At 41.1% G+C, this 24,247-nt stretch overlaps 1 protein-coding gene and 1 long non-coding RNA gene across 2 annotated transcripts in view; one reads left to right on the forward strand and one right to left on the reverse strand.

The window, feature by feature from the left end:
* The first annotated feature begins 1,497 nt into the window (after window positions 1-1,497).
* ltn1 (listerin E3 ubiquitin protein ligase 1) lies at window positions 1,498-21,200 on the forward strand. Its single transcript, XM_033649547.2, has 32 exons — window positions 1,498-1,639; window positions 1,823-2,029; window positions 3,710-3,808; window positions 4,055-4,285; window positions 4,381-4,433; window positions 4,545-4,725; window positions 5,150-5,323; window positions 6,045-6,235; window positions 6,628-6,775; window positions 6,871-7,128; window positions 7,285-7,596; window positions 8,481-8,696; window positions 8,825-8,866; window positions 8,966-9,155; window positions 9,288-9,527; window positions 9,609-9,762; window positions 9,844-9,994; window positions 10,133-10,343; window positions 10,673-10,814; window positions 11,957-12,070; window positions 12,183-12,310; window positions 12,401-12,536; window positions 12,665-12,809; window positions 12,992-13,205; window positions 14,485-14,722; window positions 14,921-14,998; window positions 15,563-15,749; window positions 16,153-16,318; window positions 16,411-16,631; window positions 16,751-16,945; window positions 17,165-17,332; window positions 20,376-21,200. Exons 1-32 carry the CDS (start codon window positions 1,598-1,600, stop codon window positions 20,436-20,438), a joined length of 5,295 nt encoding a protein of 1,764 aa, XP_033505438.1. The 5' UTR covers window positions 1,498-1,597; the 3' UTR covers window positions 20,439-21,200.
* LOC117271419 (uncharacterized) overlaps window positions 19,901-24,247 on the reverse strand; it is a 51,941-nt gene continuing 47,594 nt past the window's right edge. The window contains exon 4 of the long non-coding RNA XR_004502887.2: window positions 19,901-19,937. This is a non-coding gene — a long non-coding RNA (uncharacterized LOC117271419). The remainder of the gene's footprint in view (window positions 19,938-24,247) is intronic.

The raw sequence follows: 24,247 nt of genomic DNA on the forward strand, positions 1-24,247 counted from the left end.
CAAATTTCTTGTTCACGCATTTTTATCTATAAGCTGTCATTGAATTGGAGTAAGGGACTACTTTGCTCGCACATGTCTTACCCTGTTCATTTTGAATAATCCCCTTAGTGTTTACATGTTCATTTGAAACTGTTTTCTGTCCAAGGTAACAACAGTAAAAGCTGTTAACCCTCTGAGACCTGCTGGGCCTTCGCCAATCCTGGCCAACTTCCTGTCTTTAGGAGGCTGGAGCAGACTGAATTTAAAAGGTAGTGATAATACTGATATCCAGTGGTGTAGTGGTAGTTGATGAGGTGGACGTGCTGCTAGTAGATGGGTAGGTTACCGAGGAGGAAGTGGGTGTTCTCTCTTATATATTCCAAGGGCTTTTTGGCTTATAGGTAGGTATACTGTAAATGGTGTACTCCATATACCTGTGTATACCTTCCATGACCTGGAGAATCCAGCCATATCACCAAGGACATCATGCTAGCTTCTCAGGAAGGGGGCTAAAGAACACACCAAAGTTGGGCTAAATTTTGGTGAGGGAAAAACAGCATGGCCATTTGCACCTCTAACCACCTCCTCTTTACAAACATGCCCCATGCAGTGTTTTTGCATGCAGTAGAAATGTGTTATTTCCGCCCAGGCCTACCATATTTGAATATTTCTGCATACTGGAGTCCCTAAACATTCTTGGAAATGCACACATTGGGTATGACTGGAAAGCCTGAAACTTTTGTGGATTCAGAGAGACCAATTTTATTAATATGTGTGTAGTGAGACCATTTCTTTGAAACAGACCTAACTGTATAAAATGGCCTATAGTGATCTCTAGAATAATCACAAACTCATGAACCTTCACAAACTAGAGACCCCAAGCATTCAGAAGATTTGTGGCTTTCATAGGTAAACTGACATCAATGAGGTTTCTCAGCAGTTTCCAGAACAGAAGTGCTTGCCATCCAATCGCAGAAAAAGCTAATTTTCATACAAATATCCAAATGTCAAAAGTTTGTGATACTGAATCACTGCATGGAATTTACTGTGGTGTTCCTCAAGGTCTTGGTGTTTTAACGGGGTAGTTTGGATGTATTTATTTGAACATTTTTATCACTTATGAAGTGATAAAAAAATGCTTAAATTTAGCACCAAAACTGTGCAAAAGATAGTGTCAACCCCAAAATTATATGAGCATGGGAATGGTCATCAAATACTTCCATCATGATGTTCTAAGTCCTTCAACACTCTATACTTGCAAAGTTTAAATATGTGTCTCACCAAAACACATTGTTTGTTACAGATCTATGACTTGAGAACTTGACACAATGCTCAGCTGCATCTCAAATTAATCGCCAGGCACTAGCTTTAAAATGATGTACGCCACTTCTGTGTGGCTTCTACTGATGATCTGCTATGTCCCCATTAAATTCATCTGCCCAAAGAAGCTTTTATTCTAAATCGTGAGGATGTCGTTTTATTTTGAAAGGTTTAGACAGGAAGTCGTTCCGTCACACCTGCGTAATTAGTCTCTTTCACTCCGTGCCGCTGAACGCCTCCACCGAGTGGCTAGTTAATTATCATTATTAAGTGATACTATTAACATTAATGTGTAACCATGGGGGGTAAGAATAAACAGCGAACTAAAGGAAATGTTCGGGTAAGTAAGAGTTTCTGTTGTTAGCGGCTGCTAGTTACAAACACGAGCTAAAGCTAATGTAAACTTAATGCTAACGGCTAGCAGCTGTGAGTGGCTGTGTTGCCCCAGCTGTTTCTTAATTACAACGTGTCCGTCGGGCTAACACTTCTGCTTCATGGGATTTTGTTTCTTTCCCGCTACCAGCCGTCCAGTAGCGGCCGAGCTGCTGAGGTTTTAACCCGGGAGGGTGGTGTCATCCCGGGGTTTGTGGGCTTCGACACGACGGTCACCTCGGAGCTGAGTTATGTCCCTGCTGTCCACGGCGCGGAGGAGATAGACAACCTGGTGGATGCTGATTTCCGCCTAGTGCTCAGGAAACTCTCGAAGAGGGATGTTGTTACCAGACTGAAAGTGAGTTTTAACTTTTAACTAACTTTAATTCTTACACACAGAGCCAACCACGTATAACACACACCTACCATGCACAACCTCTACTCTGAAAAAGTTGGGACGCTGTGTAAGCGTAGATAAAGTCAGAATATATTCACATATTTGTATACTTGTATACAGTTCAGAGACAAGATATTCAAAGTTCAAACTGATAAACTTTATTGTGTTTTGTGAATAAACACTCATTCTGAATTTGATACCTTCAGCATATTACAAAAAAAGTTAGGAAAGGTGCAACAAAAGACTGGGAAAGTTGATGAATGCTTAAAATCCACAGGTAAACATGATAATAGATAACAGATTAAAGTGCCATGATTGGGGTTGAAAGGAGCATCCTGTAAAGGCTCATTTGCTCACAAGCAAGGACAGCTTGAGGTTCAACACTGTGTTAAAAAACTGTGTGGTCAAATAGTATATCAGCTTAAGAGCAGTGCTCCCCAAAGCACAATTGCCATCTACAGTCCATAATATCATTAAAATATTTAGAGCATATGGGGAAATCTCTGCATGGCAAGGCTGTAAACCAACACTGAATACCTATGACCTTTGATCCCTCAGGCAGCACTGCATTGAAAACCATGATTGTATAAAAGACATTAGTACATGGGCCCAGGAACACTTTGGAAAACCATCTTCGGTAAACACAGTTTGTCGCTGCATTTACAAATGCAGGTTAAGACTCTACCATGCAAAGCATAAGCCATATATGGCTTGATGGACTCACATAGAGTGGAAAAGTGTTCTGTGGTCTGATGAATTCACATTTCAAATTGGTTTTAGGAAATCATGGACATTGTGTCCTCCGGGCTAAAGAAGAAAAGGACCATCCAGATTGTTACCAGCTCAAAGTTAAAAAGCCAGCATCTGTAAAGGTGCGGGGATGTGTTAGTGTCCATGTGATCGTGGTTAACTTGAACATCTGTGAAGGCACCATGAATGCTGAAATGAACATAATAGATTTGAAGCAACATACGCTGCCATCCAGACAATGTCTTTTCTGGGACATCTCTGCTTATTCAAGCAAGACAATGCCAAGGCACATACTGTACATGTTACAACAATATGGCAAGACTTGTCAGTCATTGAAAATGTGTGGCGTGGTGTTCAGTAGGTCAGTGGTTGGAGCTGGTGTCCCATGTGCAGGGGCAGTGTCCTTGCCGCAGCATTTGTGGGTTTGATTTCAGCCCCTGGCCCTTTGTTGCATGTTATCCCCTTTCTCTCCCTCATTCATGCTTCATCTGTGCTGTCCAGCAAAGGCATAAAAGCGATGCAACACAGTGGTAAACATGCCCCTGTCCCAATTTTTGTTAGAGGTTGTTGCAGGCATCAAATTCAGACTGAGTGTACATTTAAGAAAAGCCTATAAAGTTTATTAGTTTTAACATTAAATATCTCGTCAGTGAACTGTTTTTAAGTGTAAATAGGTTGAAAGAGATTTACAAATCACTGCATCATGTTTTTATTTATGTTTTACACAATGTCTCACCTTTTTTGGAATCAGGGTTGTAAAGATATAAAACATTCCACAACCTACCACATAGAATAGTGTACATAAAACATGTAATGCAGTCTCTCATTGGCTATGCTGTAGTAACCCCAGGTGGTCCGGGTGTGTGTCTTGATGCTGTGTATTTTTCTCAGGCTGTGCAGGACTTTGGGTCCATGTGTCAGGAACGGAATGCTGAAGAGGTGAAAGGCGTGTTGCCGTACTGGCCGAGGATTTACTGCAAGATATCAGTGGTGAGCTGGTCATTCACAATACATTCATGAAATGCCTTTTTGTATCAGTGTCACTTTTAATCATTGTGGACATAGTGCATCCTGGCTCGCAAATAAAAGTACCCTGTTTCAAATGATCTGAACAAGAGGTATCCTGGAGCCACGCTCAAATTAAGGATGACATTTTAATGGGACTTTAATGTGTGTGTAAGTCTTTGAGGTGTGTCCACATTAGGAGAATTTTGTCTTCATCATTATGTCTATCAGGACCATGACCGCCGGATCAGGGAGGCCACCCAGCAGGCCTTCGAGCAGCTGGTGCTGAAAGTGCGTCGCAACTTGGCTCCCTTTCTGAAGAGCTTGATGGGCCACTGGATTCTGTCCCAGTGTGACACTTACACACCTGCAGCCTCTGCTGCGTGCCAGGCCTTCCAGGCTGCTTTCTCACCCACCAAACAGCCTGAGGCTCTCAGCTTCTGCAAGGATGAGATCCTTAACGTGAGTAGTAGTGGTCGTTTGATCACAGACAAGGGAATTTCTGTTGTAATCTAATGGTATATGTTTAACATTAAATTGTTGTTATTATCTTGCAGGTACTTCAGGATATTTTGTTAAAGGAAACTGCCGACACACTGAGCGATCCACAGTAAGTTAAGCTCATTATAGTTGCTGTGTCCATTCCTTTCACTGTGTAGGCACAACAATAATGCATTCTGTCAAATTCTTTGCTGAGTCACTGGTTCCCCATGTTCTCTAGAAGTGTGACAGAGGAGGAGAGAGAAGGTAAATATGTCCGCATGCTGACCAGTTCTCTGTTGGGGGTGAAGAGACTGCTCTCCCTGCTGCTCCAGAGTGACAGGACAGCCCTGGAGGAAAGACTAGCACAGCTTCTGAACTCCGGGAAGTTCTGGAAATACAGTAAACACAAGACACCACAGGTACTGGCAATGAATAAGACTAATGAACTAGTTGACCTGGTATATGAACATTGTGTAGTGTCGCTCAACTAAGGAATTTTCATTGTAATAAAAGGTTATAGTTTGCAAATATAGTAAGAGATAAATGTTATATCCCTGTATCTATGCATATGGCATAATCCCACTGTAAAGAAACCATCATGTTAGATAAGGTTTCTCAATTTATTTTTGGTTTCGCCAAAATTATTTTAGATGCTCTGTTAGCTGTGGCTATGTTGCCATGTAAAAGCAAAATGTTAAGGAAAGACATCTTTCTAGTTTGCACTTGCAGAAAATGTAGAAAGGTTCTACCCTGCAAAGTTAATTAATGCTCTGTAGTTCATATTTTTTGAACAGGAAAACAATAAAACTGTGTCCCTAATTACCACTTCGTGTTGCTCCACAGGTGCGAGGGGCATTTTTCGAGATGGTGTGTGCTCTGTGTGAGTTCACTCCAGGACTGGTCCAGGCTGAAGCAGCACGACTCTGCCCCGCTGTTCTCCTCAGCATTGATGACACAGATCCTGTAGTGCTGCCTCCTGTGTGGGAAGCTGTTCTTCACGTCGTGTCGACGATCCCCGTAAGCTTGTGTTTTAAGAATGACCTCACGTGCACAGCAATGCTAATGCCAATATAGTGTCAGGTGCTCTGTAAAGTTGGCTTCCCTCTAAGTTATTAGAGGGGACTTGAAAGGTAGTGCAGGGAGTTATATTGAAGGTGAATGGTGTGATGCCTGGCCACATGCTCCAAACTAATGGGGGGTAGCATTTCACCTCCAAGCCAATCAATAAATGCCTTCGTAGCTTTTTTAGTTTGACGAATTAACAAATTATACTCACAAAATATCAAGAAAGCAAATATACGTACACTATTTTCCTGAATAAATTATAACCGTGCACCCTCTGAATTTAAGTTTCTCACTTTCACTAAACAAAGATCAACTTGTTTACCGTGTCAACTCATCGTAAAACACACTTCATTTTAACTTGACAGAAACAAAATAAACTCCCCAAAACCGACTTGGTTAGTCTCTCCACTGTTCAAACAATCACCAGTCCTGGTTTGGTCGAAATAAATCCTTAATTCATTGAGTCAGATGTGAAAATATGATGCCTCTCTCTGCTGTTGCTCTGTCCACTGAGTAGCAACTTTCATTCGTGCTTTAGAGGTAGCAAAATAAAATGACCAAAATTACCACACACGAAAACAATCAGAGATGTACTCAGTTAATCGCCAGTATGTGACGTGTTTAATTTTTGTTAAATTGCATCTGATCGTAGATTTTTCTGCTCCTATTTCAGGATTGCTGGACTCATGTGAATGCCAAGAAGGGCTTCTTACCTAAACTTTGGGCTCTACTAAAGGAGGGTGGCAAAGGCATGGCGAAAGCTTTCCACCCTAATCTAATGCCGCTCCTCAGCAAGCTGCCCCCACAGGTCACTGAGCCAACCTTGGACTTCTACACCACCTTCTTCTCTTCATTCATACAAGGGTAATTTTTTTTTGTGTTTGGAAGTATGTACGTTTGGGCTGAGTGATTGTTATTTATTGAATTTCAAGGGAAACCTATTGTGACAATGTGGTCATATTGTGTTACCGTTGTATAAAGTAATGTCGGTCAACTCAATGATTCTATTAACATTTTAATATTTTATCTAATAAAATTAATAATTTTCATTTATAAATTTACACATTTTTCCTGATGTAGTTCATAACAGTCAAACTGAGTTAAATGAAATGAGCAGTAATTTAATTATTTTTCATGTGATTTTGTAAACGCTGCCCATGTCCTGACATATGTTGATGGGAAAAAATGTGTTTTTAAATTATGAATCAGTTTTGTGTCACACTCTCTAGCCTCAAGTGTCTGTGTGTTGGTGTCAGTCTGTCTAGTGAGCGTGCAGTGGCAAGCCCATCGGAAAGTGCAGCTATAGTGACTTCTGTTGTCGAGTGCCTGAGGTACTGCACACTTCAAAATACAGAAGAAGAGGAGGAACAGAAAAAGATTCGAACCATGCTTATTTCACAGCAGGTGGGACCACACAGTCACGCATACTTTACCAGTCATATCAGATCTATTTAAGTCCCTACCTTTGTTTCACTGTTTTATTTTCTGTCTTTTTGTAGCTCCTGCCACTACTAGAAAAGGCTTTTGGAAGTCCCTCCCTTCAAAACGGTCCTCTGTTCCTTTTGGTCACTGAAATACTTGTTTCCTGGGAGAAACGGGCAGGCTTACATAGTGAAGCTGAAGCTAATGGCAGCAGTGATGTCTTTCAAGGGCTTCTGGCAGACTTCTGGGAAGGACTCGGCCTTTTGTTTGTGCGTTATGCCGACAATGAGGATGCAGATCCACAGGCTTTAGAAGGGGTAGCCACCTTGCTGCAGGTAGGTTTTGTTTTGTGGAATCTCTGGTTCAGACATGCAAGGATACAGCAGATCAATAACGCTGTCAGAGCTATTCATGTCTTTAAAAGTGGCCAAAGTGAAACAGCAAACACAATGCCGAACTAAATCTCTTTTCACTTTCTCTGATGTCTACAGGTAATGCGCTATCCTGAGAGAGTAAAAAGAAAGCACATCCAGAAGAAGAAATCTGTCAAGATCTGTTTTTCTAAACCAGAAGACAATGAGAAAACTGGAGTCGAGGGGGATGGTGTCGAGAAGCCTGTTCAGACAGTGTCTGAGCTGGTGAATGAGAAGTCATTTGGGTCCCTACAGACGCAGCATTTTGAGGACGTAGTGTGCCAGCTGGCACAACTGTGCCTGGTGCATGTGAATGAGAAAAACTCGGAGAGACACCTTGTTTTCCTTTCCCTCCTCCTGCAGTCTTTCCACACACCCAGGGTCTTCAGTGTAAGTCACATTTGATGTTTACAGACAAAAGTGTATTTCAGTAGCCCCTTTTACACAGAGATCCCTCCCGTAACACTGCCACAACCAAAACACTTATTGATGCGGCTTTGTTTTTTACACAGAACCAGACAACAACAGCATAATGTTGCACCAGTATGTCATTCTTGATAGCATGCTCGTGTTCAGGAAGCAAAAGAGGCTTGGCATGTAACACAACAGCGTCGGCCTCTAGTGTGACATATAATATAAGCGTTGGGCAGCGCTTCCTAAACAATGACAATGATATTAACATGGCAATAACAATGCTTTATCCCTGTTATATGGCCTTTGATCTCGTTCTCTGCATGGAGGGTGAGGAGCTCCAGGACCTCGTTGTCTCCTCAATTTTCGGCTGCTGTTCTTCTTTGTGATTGCTGCTAACTGCTGCTAGCTGCTTTTTAAATCTCCTAGTGGTGTGTTGCACATATAAGACATCGTCAGAACGTCACACCCATCCCTCTCACACTTTTTACATAGATGTCAATTCAGCTCTGTTACTACCTCTGCTACAGGCTGAAGAGAGAACAACTCTGTCCCCTCATTCTGTGTCCATGCCTTTTATACGGAACAGCAAGTGGGAATGATGGCACAACATTTTAGTCTTGAGCCTGCAGTGTAAAAGGGGCTATTGTCTGTCAATTTGTGTCATCAATTTAGCTTTTTAATTTCCAGATGTGAAAAAAAGTTGTTGGTAGTCATGTTAAGTATTTGCAAATTTTAATTAATGGGCTTGAATATGCAGAAACACTGCCATGGCTTTGAGGAATGAATATTAAAGGTATCATGTATTTTTAGCAGCTCTTACATGATGCTAATGACCTTTTTCTAAACTGTGCTCATCTTAGACACTGGTCGAAATGGATGACAAAATAACGGACGGTGAGCAGAGGGACGAGGTGACCGCGAAGAATCCAGCAGTGCAGTTCCTGTTGGAGCGGGTGGTGGTGTGGCTGGCTGAGAAGGGCCGCAGAGACACTGAGCATGTGGTGGAGTTGGTCTTCAGCTCACTGTACTGCTGCAGCCAGCAGGAGACCATCCGCATCCTCAACCACATCACTATGGTAACATGAAATGCAGATGTCATTACATATGACCTGATGTTGATTCACATCTTTTTCATGCAGCGTGATGATCCCTTGTGTCGTAGGTTAAGACTCTACTCATTTGTGCTCTTCTCTCTGGTTTCTAGATGGAGTTACAGTGGAGAATTATCCTGCAAATTATACAGAGGGTATGTGTGTCTTATGTTTACAGAGATCATAGTCTGTTATCTACCTATAAATCACATTTACATTGTTAAAAATATCTGTGCTGCTATCTGTCCTGTCAGGCATGTACAGATCCTGAGACTCTAAAGAGCTGTCGTGATTGGCTGAAAGGTTCAGTTTTGGGCGAGCAACTCTTGGGATTAACTGAGGAGCTGTGCAATGTGGGATGCAGCTCTCCCAGTTCCACCTCCTCCACCAGCAACCACAGCTGGACCCTTATCAGCCTGGTCCTCTCTCAGCACCACAACAACGGTAAAGACACACACTCACACACACCAGCAATTTTTTTCCCCAGTGGAACAGTATTTTTTTGTTGAACTGTTGATGCGTATCATGAGTGAATTTCCATATAATAATCATTTTGATCTGTTTGTACTTGCGCAGAGCCTCTGATAGGGGAGGTGTACCTGGAGAAGATCTTAGAGAGGCTCCATGCCACTCTGTCTGAGACCAAGAGTCTGTCAGATGCAGGCAACATGGAGCCACTCATCTGCTTCATCTGTGATGTGGCCTCCACATTCTTCTCCTCTGTGCAAGACTGTCTTCTTCTTCTCTCTGCTGAGGAGCTCTTGCTCACCGTCTTCCAGCTCACTGCTCAAGATCAGACACACACTCACCTGTCTGGTAGGTACTTGCACAGTGCACAAACATATATACGTTCCAGGTGGGCTAAATAACTTACGTTTGTTGATGTTGTTTTGAAAGACTCACTTTTAGATAAGCTGAGGAAAGTATGTGTAGCTGGGGTGCGGTCACTGGTCCAACACTCTGAATGTGAGGTCAAGGAAGGTGGTTTCCTGCATAGTGCAGCCCTTTGGGTGACAAACCAGCTACTCACAGTCTCTCTGGATATTAAAAGGTAAGACAAACACCTGTAGTTTTTAAACACCGAAGTGGGTTTGTCAGTAACTAGCTAACTCTTCTTGGTGTTTTCTTCCAGTTTGCAGGTTCTAATTCTGGCTGTACAGAGCCTAGTGGAGACAATCATCTCTGTCTGCGATCAAGATTCCCCCCTTCTCGTCCAGGTCTTCACACAGCTGACACCCAGCCAGACAGAATGGACAAGAATCAGACATGCCTTACCTCCTCAGGTGAGCATCCAATCCATCATCCTTACTCAAGGAAAAAAAAACAAATTCAAGCAATACCAGACGTTGATTATAAAGAACTTGCTGTGAAAGGATTCTGATATTCATGCATCGTTCTCCCTGTTTGTGTGTCCTCTGCAGTGGATCAAAAGCCCCTTACTGTCCAGCCGCCACCGAGGAGTTTGTGAAAAACCCTCCATAGACATCTGGAAGTCTAAGGTGTCAACCAGGCTGCCAGCCCACCTATGTGCCTGTGCCCTGTTGGGGAAGGTGGCCCGGACTGTTGCATCCACACCTCATGATGAAAAGCCGGCAGAATGTCCTTCACACTTGCCAAACCTTAAGTACACAGGTACACACACACAAAGGAAATGCCATATTTATTGTGTTTTTCGTGTCTTTGTATGTCAATCTATGATGTTGTTTATTGTGTTTGTGTTTAAAACTGTATTGGCAACAATCTGGCGATATAACATGTATCACAAAACACTTCTTTTTATGTAGTCTCGGCAAAGGAATTATTTACCTAGATCAGTAAAAAGAAAAGTGCTTGCAATTTTTTTTAGGTGAACAAATTAAGAAAATGAAAAGTCTGCACACAATGTATTTTTGAGAATTGATGCAGAATCGTTTTGATGATTTCTTACATTCTTATTGAACATGTATGCTTTTCTGTGACAGTTTCAGAACTGTTGTATGCACTGCAGTGGTGTAAGGAGGTAGAGTACATCCCTGCCTATCAGAGCCTGCTGACCGACTGGGGGCTGTTAGGACTCCAGAACCAGGTTCCTATGAAAGATCTGCTGGGTACTCTCTACTCAAGGTGAGCTGCACATTAGATTAACGCACATTAGGGGTGTGCCATATCATCTCATGCACGTAAATACTGGTATAATTTTTAATATTATAGGAAAAAGTCATATTGTGATATTCACGATATTTTGACTTGTTGACATATTGATGTCATACTGTTACCCACGGCAACAACAAGCATGTCTGAAAACGAAATTATTATCAACTTTGTGGTGGTTCCAAAAAGTCGAGCAACCTCCGTAGCGTGGAATAAACTGGTGTCGTTAGGCCTGGGTGTTCTGAGCCCCAGACTAATATAGCGACTACCGCTCAGAGGGAACTCATTCAGCAGCTCCCTCTCTCCTCTCTCGCTGTGTGCACACTGGTGTCTGTGTTGTCAAGTGATTTTGTCATAAGCCTTTGGTAATGTAAACCTACTTGATGCTCTTGGCTCGACCAAATGTGCAATAGTTCTGGTATCATAACAGCCTCTCACAGGTTACAGAGCATAAAGGTCCAGCTGGGAAAAAACAACTCAATCATTTAGGATTTTGCTAAAAGAAGGAAATCACCTGTTGAGATATATATATATATATATATATATATATATATATATATATATATATATATATATATATATATATATATAGATCCCAGGGTACATTGTTTTTGAATTTGGGAGCTGTTTAAATGTGTAATTTCTGGTAGATTTTATTTTGCTGTACTATTAATATTGTATACAGACTCTGAATCTCAAACTTAAGTTTACAAACTAAAGAAGTCAGAGATAATTCTTGTTTAGTTTTTATTAAATATTTGAAGGCAAAGTTATTTTGATGCAATTCTATCTAAATAAAACTTTTTTTAAACTAAATTTATTTACAAATATTTTTTTTTTTTACTAATCAAGAATATTATTGCAAAAATACCCTGAAATATATTATTTTAGGGCCATATCACCCACCCCTAATGCATGTTATGGTTTTCTACATTAAAAAAAAGCTTTAACAGAGTCTCTTCTAATGCCATTTTCATCCAACCAAGAACATTTAAGAAATTTAATAGATTTATGAGCTTATGAAGACTCAAACACTGACATGTAAGCATGTTTATTTTTCCAGGCGCTCATTTGAAACAAAAACAACTGAATATATGTGTATTGTTGCCCTGTAGGTCAGTGGAGGATGGAGGTCTATGGTCTCTGACTCTAGAAAACTACATCCACTCCAACAACTTGGCATCCACTCACAGTGCAACAGTGAGGAAGCTTTACAGCAGCGCAGACAGGTTAACCATTTGTTTGTTAATGTCATTTAAAGTGCTTTATTTTCACACTGAAGCCTGTTATGTGACCACTCCCACCACTGTTGTTGATTCAAAGTTGTCTCTGTTTGGTCAGTTTGTTCCCGGTGTCTCAAAGCAAACTGAGCACGCTTCAGGTGCTCTGCCCCACCATGACCAAAGAAGACAGAGAGACTCTCGTTGCTCTTGCAACTGCTGGAATAATCAACTGGCAGGAGAATGACGGTGATAATACACACATTAACACAACTGCATACATGGACATTTTGGACTTGAACCAAGCAAATAATAATAATGATGGGATGTCTCTGACAGATGTGTATGGGTGTCTGGCAGTGTTGGTGTGCTGTCTAAATGCCAACACACAAGTAGAGGATGAGGTTGTGCAGGCTATTCTGGCCACCATGATGGAGTGGAGGAACAGCAAGGAGGACTGGTTCCTCTTTAGCAGGTAATGTCATCACAGACACCATGCAAACATTTACACAGTTTATATATTTATTATATCTCTTGAAACACTGTACAAGATTCGCCATTTTCAACTGATATATCTACATTTGTTACATCTTGGTATTTCAGTGACCTGTCCAAAGCCTCTGCAGGACAGCTGAACCTTGCTGTGGAGATGATCCGTTTCCTCTCCTGGCTGGTGACTCACTGTCCGACAGTTCTCGGGGGCAGCCAGTGGGACTTCTTGCTCTGCTCTATGTTAGCCTGGTTGGAGGTGAGACATAAATTGTTTTGTGACTGTGAGGTTGTGAATAGTGCTGCAGGGTCGATGTTTCCTGTCATGGGGTGATCTCTTGACCTGAGGTATTTGAAATGTTAGAGTACTCTCTTTGCTACTTTGCTTGCATCTGTTGTTTTGCACCATCCTTAAGTGTTTTTGCATGCTTCCAATTTTAGACGGCCAGTGAGAAGGTGAGCAGTCTGTGGAACCCATGGGTGCAGCTGTTTGTGTGTGAGAACGCTGCATTGATAGTGAAGCTGAACCAGTTCTTCATATCACCTTCATCTGAAGTGCTGGAGAAGCTGCCGCCTGAACTGACTGGTGAATGGAGAGACTTTTTCGTGGAAGGAATCTACAACCTGCTGTTTCCTCTGCCTGTCAATATCACAGGTGCGTGTGTGGATTTTATTTGAGGAGGTTATGACACAGTCTCAGGGAAGCAAGCCTACTCTGAAAAGTAAAGCACCAAAACTTTAGGGTCTAACAATAGGGATAGTCTGGGGCTAGTAAATACAGCCAGCCAGTTGCAAAATCAGGCCAGTGCTTGAAAAAATAAAAAAATCATTCTATTCAAATATTTTTTCAGACATTGCTTTGGGAGCAATGTTACCATGTCTGCTCTACTCACTCAGACTTTGCTCTGCCTGTGTCTGTCTCCAGCTGTGGCAGTGGCTAGTTTGATCACAAAGATGTGAGTGACACTAGCTTGACTGCAGTCTTTTCCTCTGTCAGCCAGGCTAGGTCAAATCCTGTCCTCATGTGCTTCTCGGATTGTCCTGAGGCAGCATCTGCTGCTTCTGCATCAAGCTAGTCACTCGCATCTCTGTCAAAATCTCGCATCTGTGGTCAAACCAGCCGCCACTTATAATGGAGTGCCCCCTATATTTTGACCTTTTATGGTGAATGCATTTAAATAGCCCATTATACAGATGGGACTATGTACAATTTTAAAAAATAAGGTGTTAACACAGAGTATATACGAAATACATAAATGGAAATAAGATTCATAGGATTACATGCACACAAGTACAAAACGTTATACCTGTGTCCCTTATAAATTAGGAAATCCATCTACATTGTGAGAGAAATTACTTTATTCTTTGATTTTAGGTTGCTGGAAAAAGTCGTGATAATAAATAAATGTCAACAAAGACAACTCAGACTATATACAGACTAAAAATCAAGTATTTTTATTGTATAAAAGTCCAACATTTGTTACATTTCCTAATACATTGAGGTGCTATAAAAACATCTCGCTCCATAATTTGTGACAATCAATGATATATCTGAGTTCAGGACATCTCTAATGACACACAGATTCAAGCATTTCAAAGAAAGAGTTCTAACTAAGTCCCACATTTATACCGTCGAATAGCTACATTTCTAAAAACAGGTTATGTTCCTAGCTCACACCAGCAAATTCCAGAAAAGGATTTTCAAGCTAAATAGCTAAGACTTGATATATACAGTGTGTGCAAGTTTAATTAGGGCCCATAGAAATTTTGTTTGGCCAGTATATTTTTTAACATGTAGCACCAAACATTACTGTTGGGACTCTGTAATAGCTGCTTTTTATTTATCATATCACCAGGTGATGTGGTAGTTGATCAATAAAGAATATATTTGTTTGTCATTTTAAAGCTAATTTCTGTCTGTTGTCTGACCGCAGATGCCTTCACTGAACCGGACGACCCTGTGTTTCCAATGGCGGTACTGCAGTCAGTTGGTGTGGCTCTGACATATATGCCAGTGCAGCAGCTAAAACAGAACTCGCTGCCACCACGGTTCATAGCAGACCAGAAGACAAACCTGCCAGAGCCCCTCCAGACGCTCCTCAACACCCTCTGCCCTTTGCTGCTGTTTAAGGCCAGGCCCCTGCAGATCACCATTTACCACCTGTTAGAAAAGTAAGGACTTTGTTTCAGAGTGTGCAAACTTAGATATATTTTTCTTAATTTAACAGAAAAATTGCCCTAGTACTGTGTTATGATTTAAGTGTTAGACCTATCCATAGACATTCAGGGCCCTGCAGGAGGTTGGGAATGATCTCCTCGTGCTTAACACAAGATATAAAAGAAAAATGAACTTGCTTTTTGTCAATCCAGAGTCATGCCTCAGCTGCCCGAGTGTGATGGAGAAGGAGACAACAACAAGTCTGATGATGACGGAGATGAGCCATGTCTGTAAGTAAAAACAGAAAATCATATTACTGTAAGTTTAATACATATGTGATAGTAAGTGGATTCTAGGTATTGTCACGTAAGTTGTAAAAGTGTGTTGAGACCAAGTAGAGGACATTTATCCCTTGAGTTACTTGTGTGAATTTTGCAGCCAAAATCCCAGCTGTGCTAACTAACGCTAATGCTAACTTGGTTTTTAGAAAAGTACATTGATAGCTGGAATCAATTAACAAATACATATGTTCAGAACTTATAACATGGTTCAATGGCTTCGCTCACTTTTCTCCAAGATGTTGAGTTGTAGAGCTCTGGGTGCCCACAGACAGAGACAATAACTTTTTCCTACCAATCTGATTCTTGTAACATCAGAATAATCTTAACACTGACAAGCATTTGCGACACAGCATCACAGATTTTTTTTTCTGCCCAGGTTGAAACATTTCACCTCTCAGGGACACAAATTTGCATCTTTGCATTGCTTTTGTGTGTAATTGTGCTGCATGAAAGAAAAGTGTTATATGTTAATGTGTAATTATTCTAACAGTTCTGTTTCAATTCTGTGTCCAGTTCTCCTCCAGCTGCTCTGATGGCCATCCTGTCGACCTGTGAGGAACTGTGTGATAGTATCCTGGCAGGGGTTCAAGTAGGAGAGTTTGCAGTGGTCCAGCCTCTCAGTGTGGAGTACTCCTGCATCCTGGGGTACCTGCTGGCCTGGAAGCTGCTCCTCACTTTCTTCAAATCTTCACCCTCACATGTGAGTCATGTTAAATTATCAGATATTTCTTCCAATATGTTTGTTTCTTTTTTTTTTTAACTGGGTTTAACTTTTGAGTGTAAGTAAGCAAACAGATTTATAAGTTCCATAGAGAAAGTGTGCTTTGGAGCATAGCCTACATAAGCGTGTTGAATGCAGTCCAGAGGTGATGAAGAGACCTGGCAGTTATTATGCAATTACAGGAAGTCATGACTCTACTGCATTTACCCTCAATCGATACACCAACTTTTCAAGCTCTGCTAAGTTTAAAAATGTTTTGCAATATTTTAAGATTTTTGTGAGTTTTTTGCGTAAATAGAAAAATTAGAAAAGTGCTTAAAAACAGGTGGATGGAAACGTACCTGTTGTCAAAGTATTGACTGTTCTTCTGATGTATTTCTAGCTGCGAGCCCATTATGCCCAGTATCTTAAGAGAAGCTGCTCACTGAACAAGCTCCTCTTGCACCTCTTCAAACTGATGCCTGAGAACCCCACCTACCCAAGCCAGGGAGCAGAGACAAAGGAAACCAAAACCTTCTTTACAGAGAGCCAGTGTCTAGCTGTTGACAGTAAGTAGCACACGCACATACGCAACATCTGTACATGACTGTGAAATGTAAACAAGCTAAGATTTCCTTACCTTTTGTTTCTCGTTCTTCAGACGATGACAATGTCAAGTGGGAGCTCCCTCATCTGGCTTGCAGCGTGTACTACAGCACAGTGCAGGACCTACCTGCCATGGTGCGGCTGTGGTGGAACGGGCAAGAGAAGAGAGTGAGCGCCGCTGCGGAGAAATTCACCATTAAATACGTCAGCCCTGTTCTCTCAGCCGAGGAGATCTCGTCTGTCCACTCCAGCACTCAAATGTTTGACAGCATGACTGTAAGTTAGCAAATACACTGCTCTGTGTTCATCTGCAGCTACAACTTTTACTAGTTTAAGGACTGTTTACTGTAAGACTCCAGATGGCAAAGGCAAACAGTGTTATCTTTTTGCCCCAGGTAAAGGCCCGCTCAGCAGCACGGGAGGTGATTGCTACCTATTCTGTGGATGACATCTTCATCGAGTTGGTGATTCAGCTACCACAGAACTACCCTCTGGGCTCTATCACTGTAGAGAGTGGGAAGCGTGTGGGAGTTGCTGTACAGCAGTGGAGGAACTGGATGCTGCAACTGAGCACCTATCTCACACATCAGGTAGATACACAAACACACAATGGATATAAATGCAAGAAGTTGGTGTATTAAGTAGTGTTTGTTCCTCACCCTTAAGACCTGTAGCATGATTATATCCCGACCAGTGAAGTTTTCTTAAGCTGGCCAAGGGGGCTGTAAAGATAACTTTCTTTTTAGGCATCAGATAAGAAAAAGAAGATGAAACAACTCAGAAAACTCTGAATGTGTTTTTGTGTCCAGAACGGCAGCATAATGGAGGGCCTGGCTCTGTGGAAGAACAATGTGGATAAGCGCTTCGAGGGAATCGAGGACTGTATGATCTGCTTCTCTGTTATCCATGGCTCCAACTACTCCCTGCCCAAGAAGGGTTGCCGCACCTGCAAGAAGAAATTTCACTCAGCTTGTTTGGTAAGATATGTGTCAAGATCTTAGTACATCCAGTGGTGGGCTATGGAGGACTCCAGTGCTTTCTCTGCAGATAATATACAGATCAATTTTAGTTGCTAAACTTTTATTTAATCTTAAATCAATCATGGTAAATGAGAGAGAACAGGCACTGACAACAAATCTGTGTACAGGGTTCCCACACATTTTGACAAATATCAAAACTTTTCCATGCCTTTTAAAGGACTCATAAAAAAAAAATATTCTGAGACCAACTCTATAGTATACTTTACTCCAATTATTGTATGAAAATTAATCAACCTTTTCCAATCTGTAATAGTTTGTAATGTTCATATTTACTTAAAATACTTCAAACTACAGACACAGTCATAAAAGTGCATACTGCATATCAGGCTGACTTTCAGTGTGACTGATTATACTATGACTGTGTTTTTAATGCATTTAATTAAATTCCTTTGTGGATACAAGTTTGAAAAACAACGTGGCAACATAAGAATGTAGGCGGATGTGGAAAGATATCTATGGTCCTACAGAAGATTACTGTAACTGTTAATTTTGTTATACACAACTAAATGACTCGATTTTAAAAGCGGTAAATAATTTTACTAACTCCACGACATTTTCAGGTCTGGAAAATGACTCTAAATTTTCCATGACCATGGGAACCCTGTGTATATGAGTAATCCTGTACAATGATGTTTTATGTTTTCCTTTTACTGGGACCTAATTGAAGGAGTATGTTGTAAATCCACAGCCCACTACTGGTTGTATCACATACACAATCTAATACGTAACAACACACAGTTTTAAGGGGATAGTTCAGATTTTTTGAAGTGGGGTTGTGTGAGGTACTTAATCATTGTCAGTGTAATGCACATAGTAGATGTCAGGGGTCAGCGATAGAACATGTTTTAGCCACCTATAAAAAGTCCATATCATTTTAAGTGCATGCTATATGTTCAAAAATTATTTTATGGGCATTTTTGCCTTTAATGGATAGGACAGTGTGTGTGTGGGGGGGGGGGGGGGGGGGGGGTGGGTGTGAAGACATGACTTGCAGCAGAGTGCTGCAAGCTGGAATTGAACCTGGGCCTCAGCAGAGCCTCTGTACACAGGGTGCCTGCTCTAGCCACTAAGCCATGCCCTGAGTACCTATTTTGATTGTATTTCCACTCCTTTATCTTTCCCGGCAGACAGCCCATTCCGATGGGGCCCGTCTAAGCTCTTGTCAAAGCCACCAGACTCCATTGTGAAAAACAGTAATTTCAGCTTGCTAAACACAGGAGCTGCTGGTCTACCACTGCTTCAATCAGTTAGTTAGTTCAGAGTCACCAAACACAAACTAACTCTTCTGAAAGTCACACCATAACAAACAAACTAAGGCAGCAGCAGCTCCTGTGTTCAGCAATGTTGAATCACAGTTTTTCTTAATAGAGTCTGGCTATGAACAGAGCAATATCACAGCTTAATTTACCAGTTGGAAATCACTGTAACAGTCAGGTTAAGCACTGAAAATACTCTCAGTATAGCATACACTTAAATGCATATTGGTTTTTTTTTTAGGTGGCTAAAATAAGTTTTGTTGCTGACCCTCCACAGCAGTAGATTTCTTAGCATCCATGTCAGACTCCAACCTGCTTCTCCAAACCGGTGGCATGACAACTGACATCTACTGTTTGTAATACATCGATCAGCCAAAACATTAAAACCAGTGGTGGGTGAAGTGAGTAACATTGATCATTTTGTTACAATGCAATGTTCTGCTGGGAGACCTTTGGTCATGGCATTCATGTGGATGCCACCTGATGCCCTCCATCCACCCAAACACCGCAATGGTACTCCCTGATGGCAGTTGCCCCCCAGCAGAAAAATGTGCCATGCCACACCACAAAAACACCTCAGGAATGGCCTGCGGAACATGACAACAAGCTCAAAGTATCAAACTGGCCTCCAACTCTCCCACACCCCAATCTGATTGAGCATCTTGGGAAGTGCTGGTACCCCACCTCACAACTGACAGGTCTGAAATGATCTGAAGCCGACACCCTCCAGAGGTGACATGTCAGAGACAAGTCCGATCCAGGGAGGCCCCACTGTGGATTAGGGGTACCAGCACTTCCCATAGATGCACAATCAGATTTGGATCTGTGGAAATTGGAGGTTAGGTTGATGCTTTTTGTTTTTATTCTTATTCCTTGGGCCATTCCTGAGCATTTTCCTGCTGGGGGGCTGCTGCCATGAGGAGTGATACTTGATCTGCAGAGGTGTTTGGGTGGGTGGAGCGCATTAAGTAGCATCCTGATGAATTTCAAGACCAAAAGTTCCCCAGGGGAGCATTGCATTGTAACAAGATGATCAATAGTAGTCACTTCTCCCAACAGTGGTTGTAATGTTTTTATGGATCAGTGTATACTTTCTATGAATAAGTACCAAAATCTGAACAATTCCTTTAAGCTGTAGTTTGCAACTTTTACATAAAAACTAACTTATCATAAATACTGAAAACACTATGTTCACACAGCAGTAAATAAGACAGATAATCTGTGAAAATCATATTCCTCTGCCCACTCCTTACCTTACCTTGTAGTGCTTTACTGCCTTACTGCACCTGGGGGAAAAAAAACAAAACAAACCTATCAGAGCTGAGGAGTCTCAAAGACAAGATTCTGTGACTGCATTGCCCATTGCTTGCCTCAAATGTTTTTAAAAACATATTTTGGTGTACTGTTGAGCTGTAAAATGAGACAGTTGGTCCGGCTAGTTGGCAGTGCTTGGTACGTCAGTTGATTGCATCCAACGTGGCAACCAGGTGACAAACTTTCTCATTTTACAGCTAAACTAGTTCACGAAAATATGTTTCTGGAAACACTGAGGCAAGAAATAGGCATGATTGTTTTTACAGACTCTGTCTCATGTAGGTCTTTTAGAATATGACAGTCTCAGCAAATATGACACAAAGTTTTCATAAAATGAACCTACTTTGCTTTTTGACATTGTTTTGTTAATGCCTTTAACGCTAATATTTTTTTTTCTTATTTTTTTACAGTACAAATGGTTCACCTCCAGCAACAAGTCCACCTGTCCACTGTGCAGAGAAACCTTCTTCTAACACACAGTCTGTTGATCTGGGTTTAAAAGTTGACAGCTCTTCAGTCAAGCAGGACTGGATTGGTTGTGATTTCATGAAGAAGGTTATTAAGGTCCAATTTATTACATCACAATATGGGTTGAAATTCACCCTCAGAGGCTTTCTCTAACTGAAATGGCTGGCATTATTTGGTTCAGAAAATCTTGTTTCAGTAAAAAAAAATCTATTGATAATCATATTTCGGCGACTTTTATGTCCATATTCAATCGGGCAGGGAGTTTAGCTGTCAACATTTTATACCAGTGCTTTACTGTGCTGTAAATGTGCAGCATCAGCAGCTCCCAACTGATGTGTTTTTGTTATTAATGAGTTTTTATCTTTTATGCAGATCTACCTTTTGAAAAGCATAGGTGTGTAGACGAGGCTGAATCACAAAGTTGGGAACACCAAAGCTGGCCAGGTGCTTAAATCAAATACAAGCACCTGTCAAAATAAGTCATTTTACAAAACAAAGAGGCTAGTCTAAATGTTGCAACGCCTTGGACGAGTTTCACAAATATTTCCTAATATTTAGGAGTGTAAAGCGATTATGTCTGATTTGTGACATGCCTTATATCATGGTGAGACCACATTTGAAAAGCAGGAGAGGGAACTTCTTTAGAGAGGTTTTTGATTTCAAAATGCCAACGGTCACAAATATCAAAAGCTAATGTCTTCCCCTGTGCCTGCATACAGCTGTAAATGATGCTGGAAAGTCAATAAAGTACAACTGGATGGATACTATTAACGGGTGCAGTTTGTCTTTGATTCAACTCATAGAACAGGGGTCACATAAAGCATGCACACAGGTAGTGTAAGCCACGTTCTAGGGATAGACCGATATGGATTTTTTAGGGCCAATGCCGATTTTTTTCCATCACCCTTAGCCGATGACCGATTATGGACTGCCAATTTTCTTGAGCCGATATTTGGGGCCGATACTGCTTTTGCTCCCTCAGTTTACATCAAAAAAATGACACAATGATAACAAATATTACAGGTCTCAAGTTTAAAATAAGAAACATTTATTGAACAGTAAAAAATACTAAAACAAGATGGAAAGTTGAGGTAGAACAGGTAGAATATTATTATTATACATTCAAATAAAAAAAAAGTTCAGTGCTCTTAAATCTTCCAGTAATGTCTTTATATAATAAACAAATATTTAAGCTGAAGCATAAATAAAACAACAACTACTGTACAGTAGGATTCGCTGCATGTGCGCTGCAGGGTCTTCCGGCAACACAGAGCTGCCCGTGGATGCCTGTCTGTAAATCATGCCAGGGAAAAATAAATCCGCGAACCCACATGCGTATCGGCCGATGCCGATACAAGTAAAAAACTCAAATATCGGCCCGATATATCGGCCGGCCGATGTATCGGTCTATCCTTACCACGTTCCACAGAGAAATTGATATATATTAAAAAAAATGCCACAAGATTGTGGACTTGAATATTCATGCATGTGTTACAAAGTGAGTGCTGATCTGAATGTGATGGACTACAGCGAGTAATGCCAAAGCTTTGTCGATGTATTGCCATCAATTGTCTATTATGACTCATTACATATACACTAATTTGTACAGGCTTTGTACAGCAACACCAAAGGCTGATCAGGCTGCCTTACGGGATGTTACAATCACCAGAACAAGTACAGAACAAAGTACAGTGCGTACAATCTCCCAGTGACTGAGTTGCGTAATACAGAACAATGCATATGCAGGGATATATAATTCTGGCACAGAGACTGCTCATGCATATTTTTACCCTGTGCACACAGAGACTTTTGCTCTTGAATCCACAAACTTTTAAACATCTGGCCCCAGGTGTATTGTTACGCTCATGATCCATTAAATCCCTTTGCCAAAGCGAGCCTCTTATAAGTTGATGATGTTAATGATCATTATCTAGCATATTGCAGTTTGCAGGGCTTAATTCTGTAAGTGTAAAGATTTAATGATCGCAAGAGACACAAAGAAACACACACAGCTTAAACAGATCAACCTATCGGGACTTAACGCATGGTTAGAGAATTGATTCCAACTGGGACCAGCTCTGCCGCTCAGCTATAAAGGAAGTGGCTATATAAAGGTATATAGGTCAACACAGATGTGACATTTATGATATGCTTTCACCGTCTTTTCATAACTTTATTCAAAGTCAGCTGTAATGAAGCCTGAGTGCTTCCATGAACTGTTATGTTAACCTGAGCCTCCAATTACAGTTATATGGTATTTCCATACAACCATTACTGTAAGTTAACCTGTGCTAGTTTCCAAGAAAAGACTGTAATTAGCCTCAGCCTGTGACTGCTGGCACCAGTCTGCCACGCTCATTTATCTTGGGTCCACCTCCTCCTCATGTTGAATAATTTATCTGTGTAATGGAGGCTTGCTCTCATCACAGTTGTTCCTATGGAATTAATTATGACAGATTAAGCATGATCAATGAATTAATCCCCATCATTTGGTCTGCTGTCTATGTGTGTGTGTGTGCATTTGTAATTCATTATTGCAGTCAAAATATATCAATACATACAGCCGGCATCCATCATCATCTGCCCTTGACCTTTTTAATGGCCATTGATCTGTTTGCCAGGCATAAATATTTATACTGAAATCCCCTTCTCTCACAAGTTTTGACACACACACACGTAGACACACTCGCACAGACAGCCTCAAATCTTATTGCTCATTATCTGCTTGATCAAGCAGTGGTGCAAATGTTATGAACTACAATACAGTCCTGTGTGCAGCCTATTCTTTATAATATAGGTCAGTGCCTACCAGCAGATGGCAGCATGAGCACAAGACACGGCAGTGAGGACTAAAACTATTATTTGAGGAGATGTGCACATATTAACCTGAAAGGAGAAAAAAAAAATAGGGGGATTACTGCTTTGGACTATCTGGAGAGATTAAATTACCTACAAAGATCACATTTTTTATTGTTACATTTTCTGTCTCGTTGCCTTTCAGACAAATAATTTTTCAGTTCATCCAAATAATTAATAGGGAATTTTAAAAGGGAATTAATAAGGGGCCCCACAGGGATTATTAATGTGCCATCTTTAATTACTCAAACGAACTTGATGAATAAATTCAGTCACAATGCTGGAGCCTATCCGCTCTGACAGTTGGAGACCCAGGTTAAATGTTGCCACCACACTTGACAATGACAGTGACACAAATAGTTTTTTAGGGACGGGTGCCAGTCAACATGAAAAACAGACACTTCAACTATTATGAAAATAACTAAAAACAAATAATTGATATTTTGGAGGGTTAATTCATACTCAAACAGACTCGACTAGCTACTTTGCTATTACAAGAAACAGAATAATTTCTAATAAAAAGCCTAATTACCAGAAATCAAAGTGTGATTCATGTGCTGTGCAGAAGTAGTGTTGATCAGCTGATGAAAATGGAATTTGTTTCAGTGAAAGCAACAAAGACGTCTCCCTCTTCAGCACTGAAAGGGCCTGAGATGCCATCCATCCATTAGCTATTCCCCTTCGTTGACCTACTTGCATTAAACTGTTGTACTCATACAAGCTAATTAGCAGCCAACCTGTCTACAACCAGTCAGTTCACCGGCCTCTCTGGCCTCCGAACCTGATTGGTGGATGCTTGGTTACTTCATAATTAGCCGGGCCTGGTTAGCTCTCATTTAGCTCTCCCTGACCCATTTGTGAGCCTATTAGCATTCTGAGCTGTTTGTAAGAGGCTGGTCCCATCCCAGTCACGCCACTCCTCAACACTGCAGGCAACTGCTCAGCTCTGGAAATGGCT

The sequence above is a fragment of the Epinephelus lanceolatus genome, chromosome 11 (assembly GCF_041903045.1).
Source record: "Epinephelus lanceolatus isolate andai-2023 chromosome 11, ASM4190304v1, whole genome shotgun sequence".
Lineage (NCBI taxonomy): Eukaryota > Metazoa > Chordata > Actinopteri > Perciformes > Serranidae > Epinephelus > Epinephelus lanceolatus.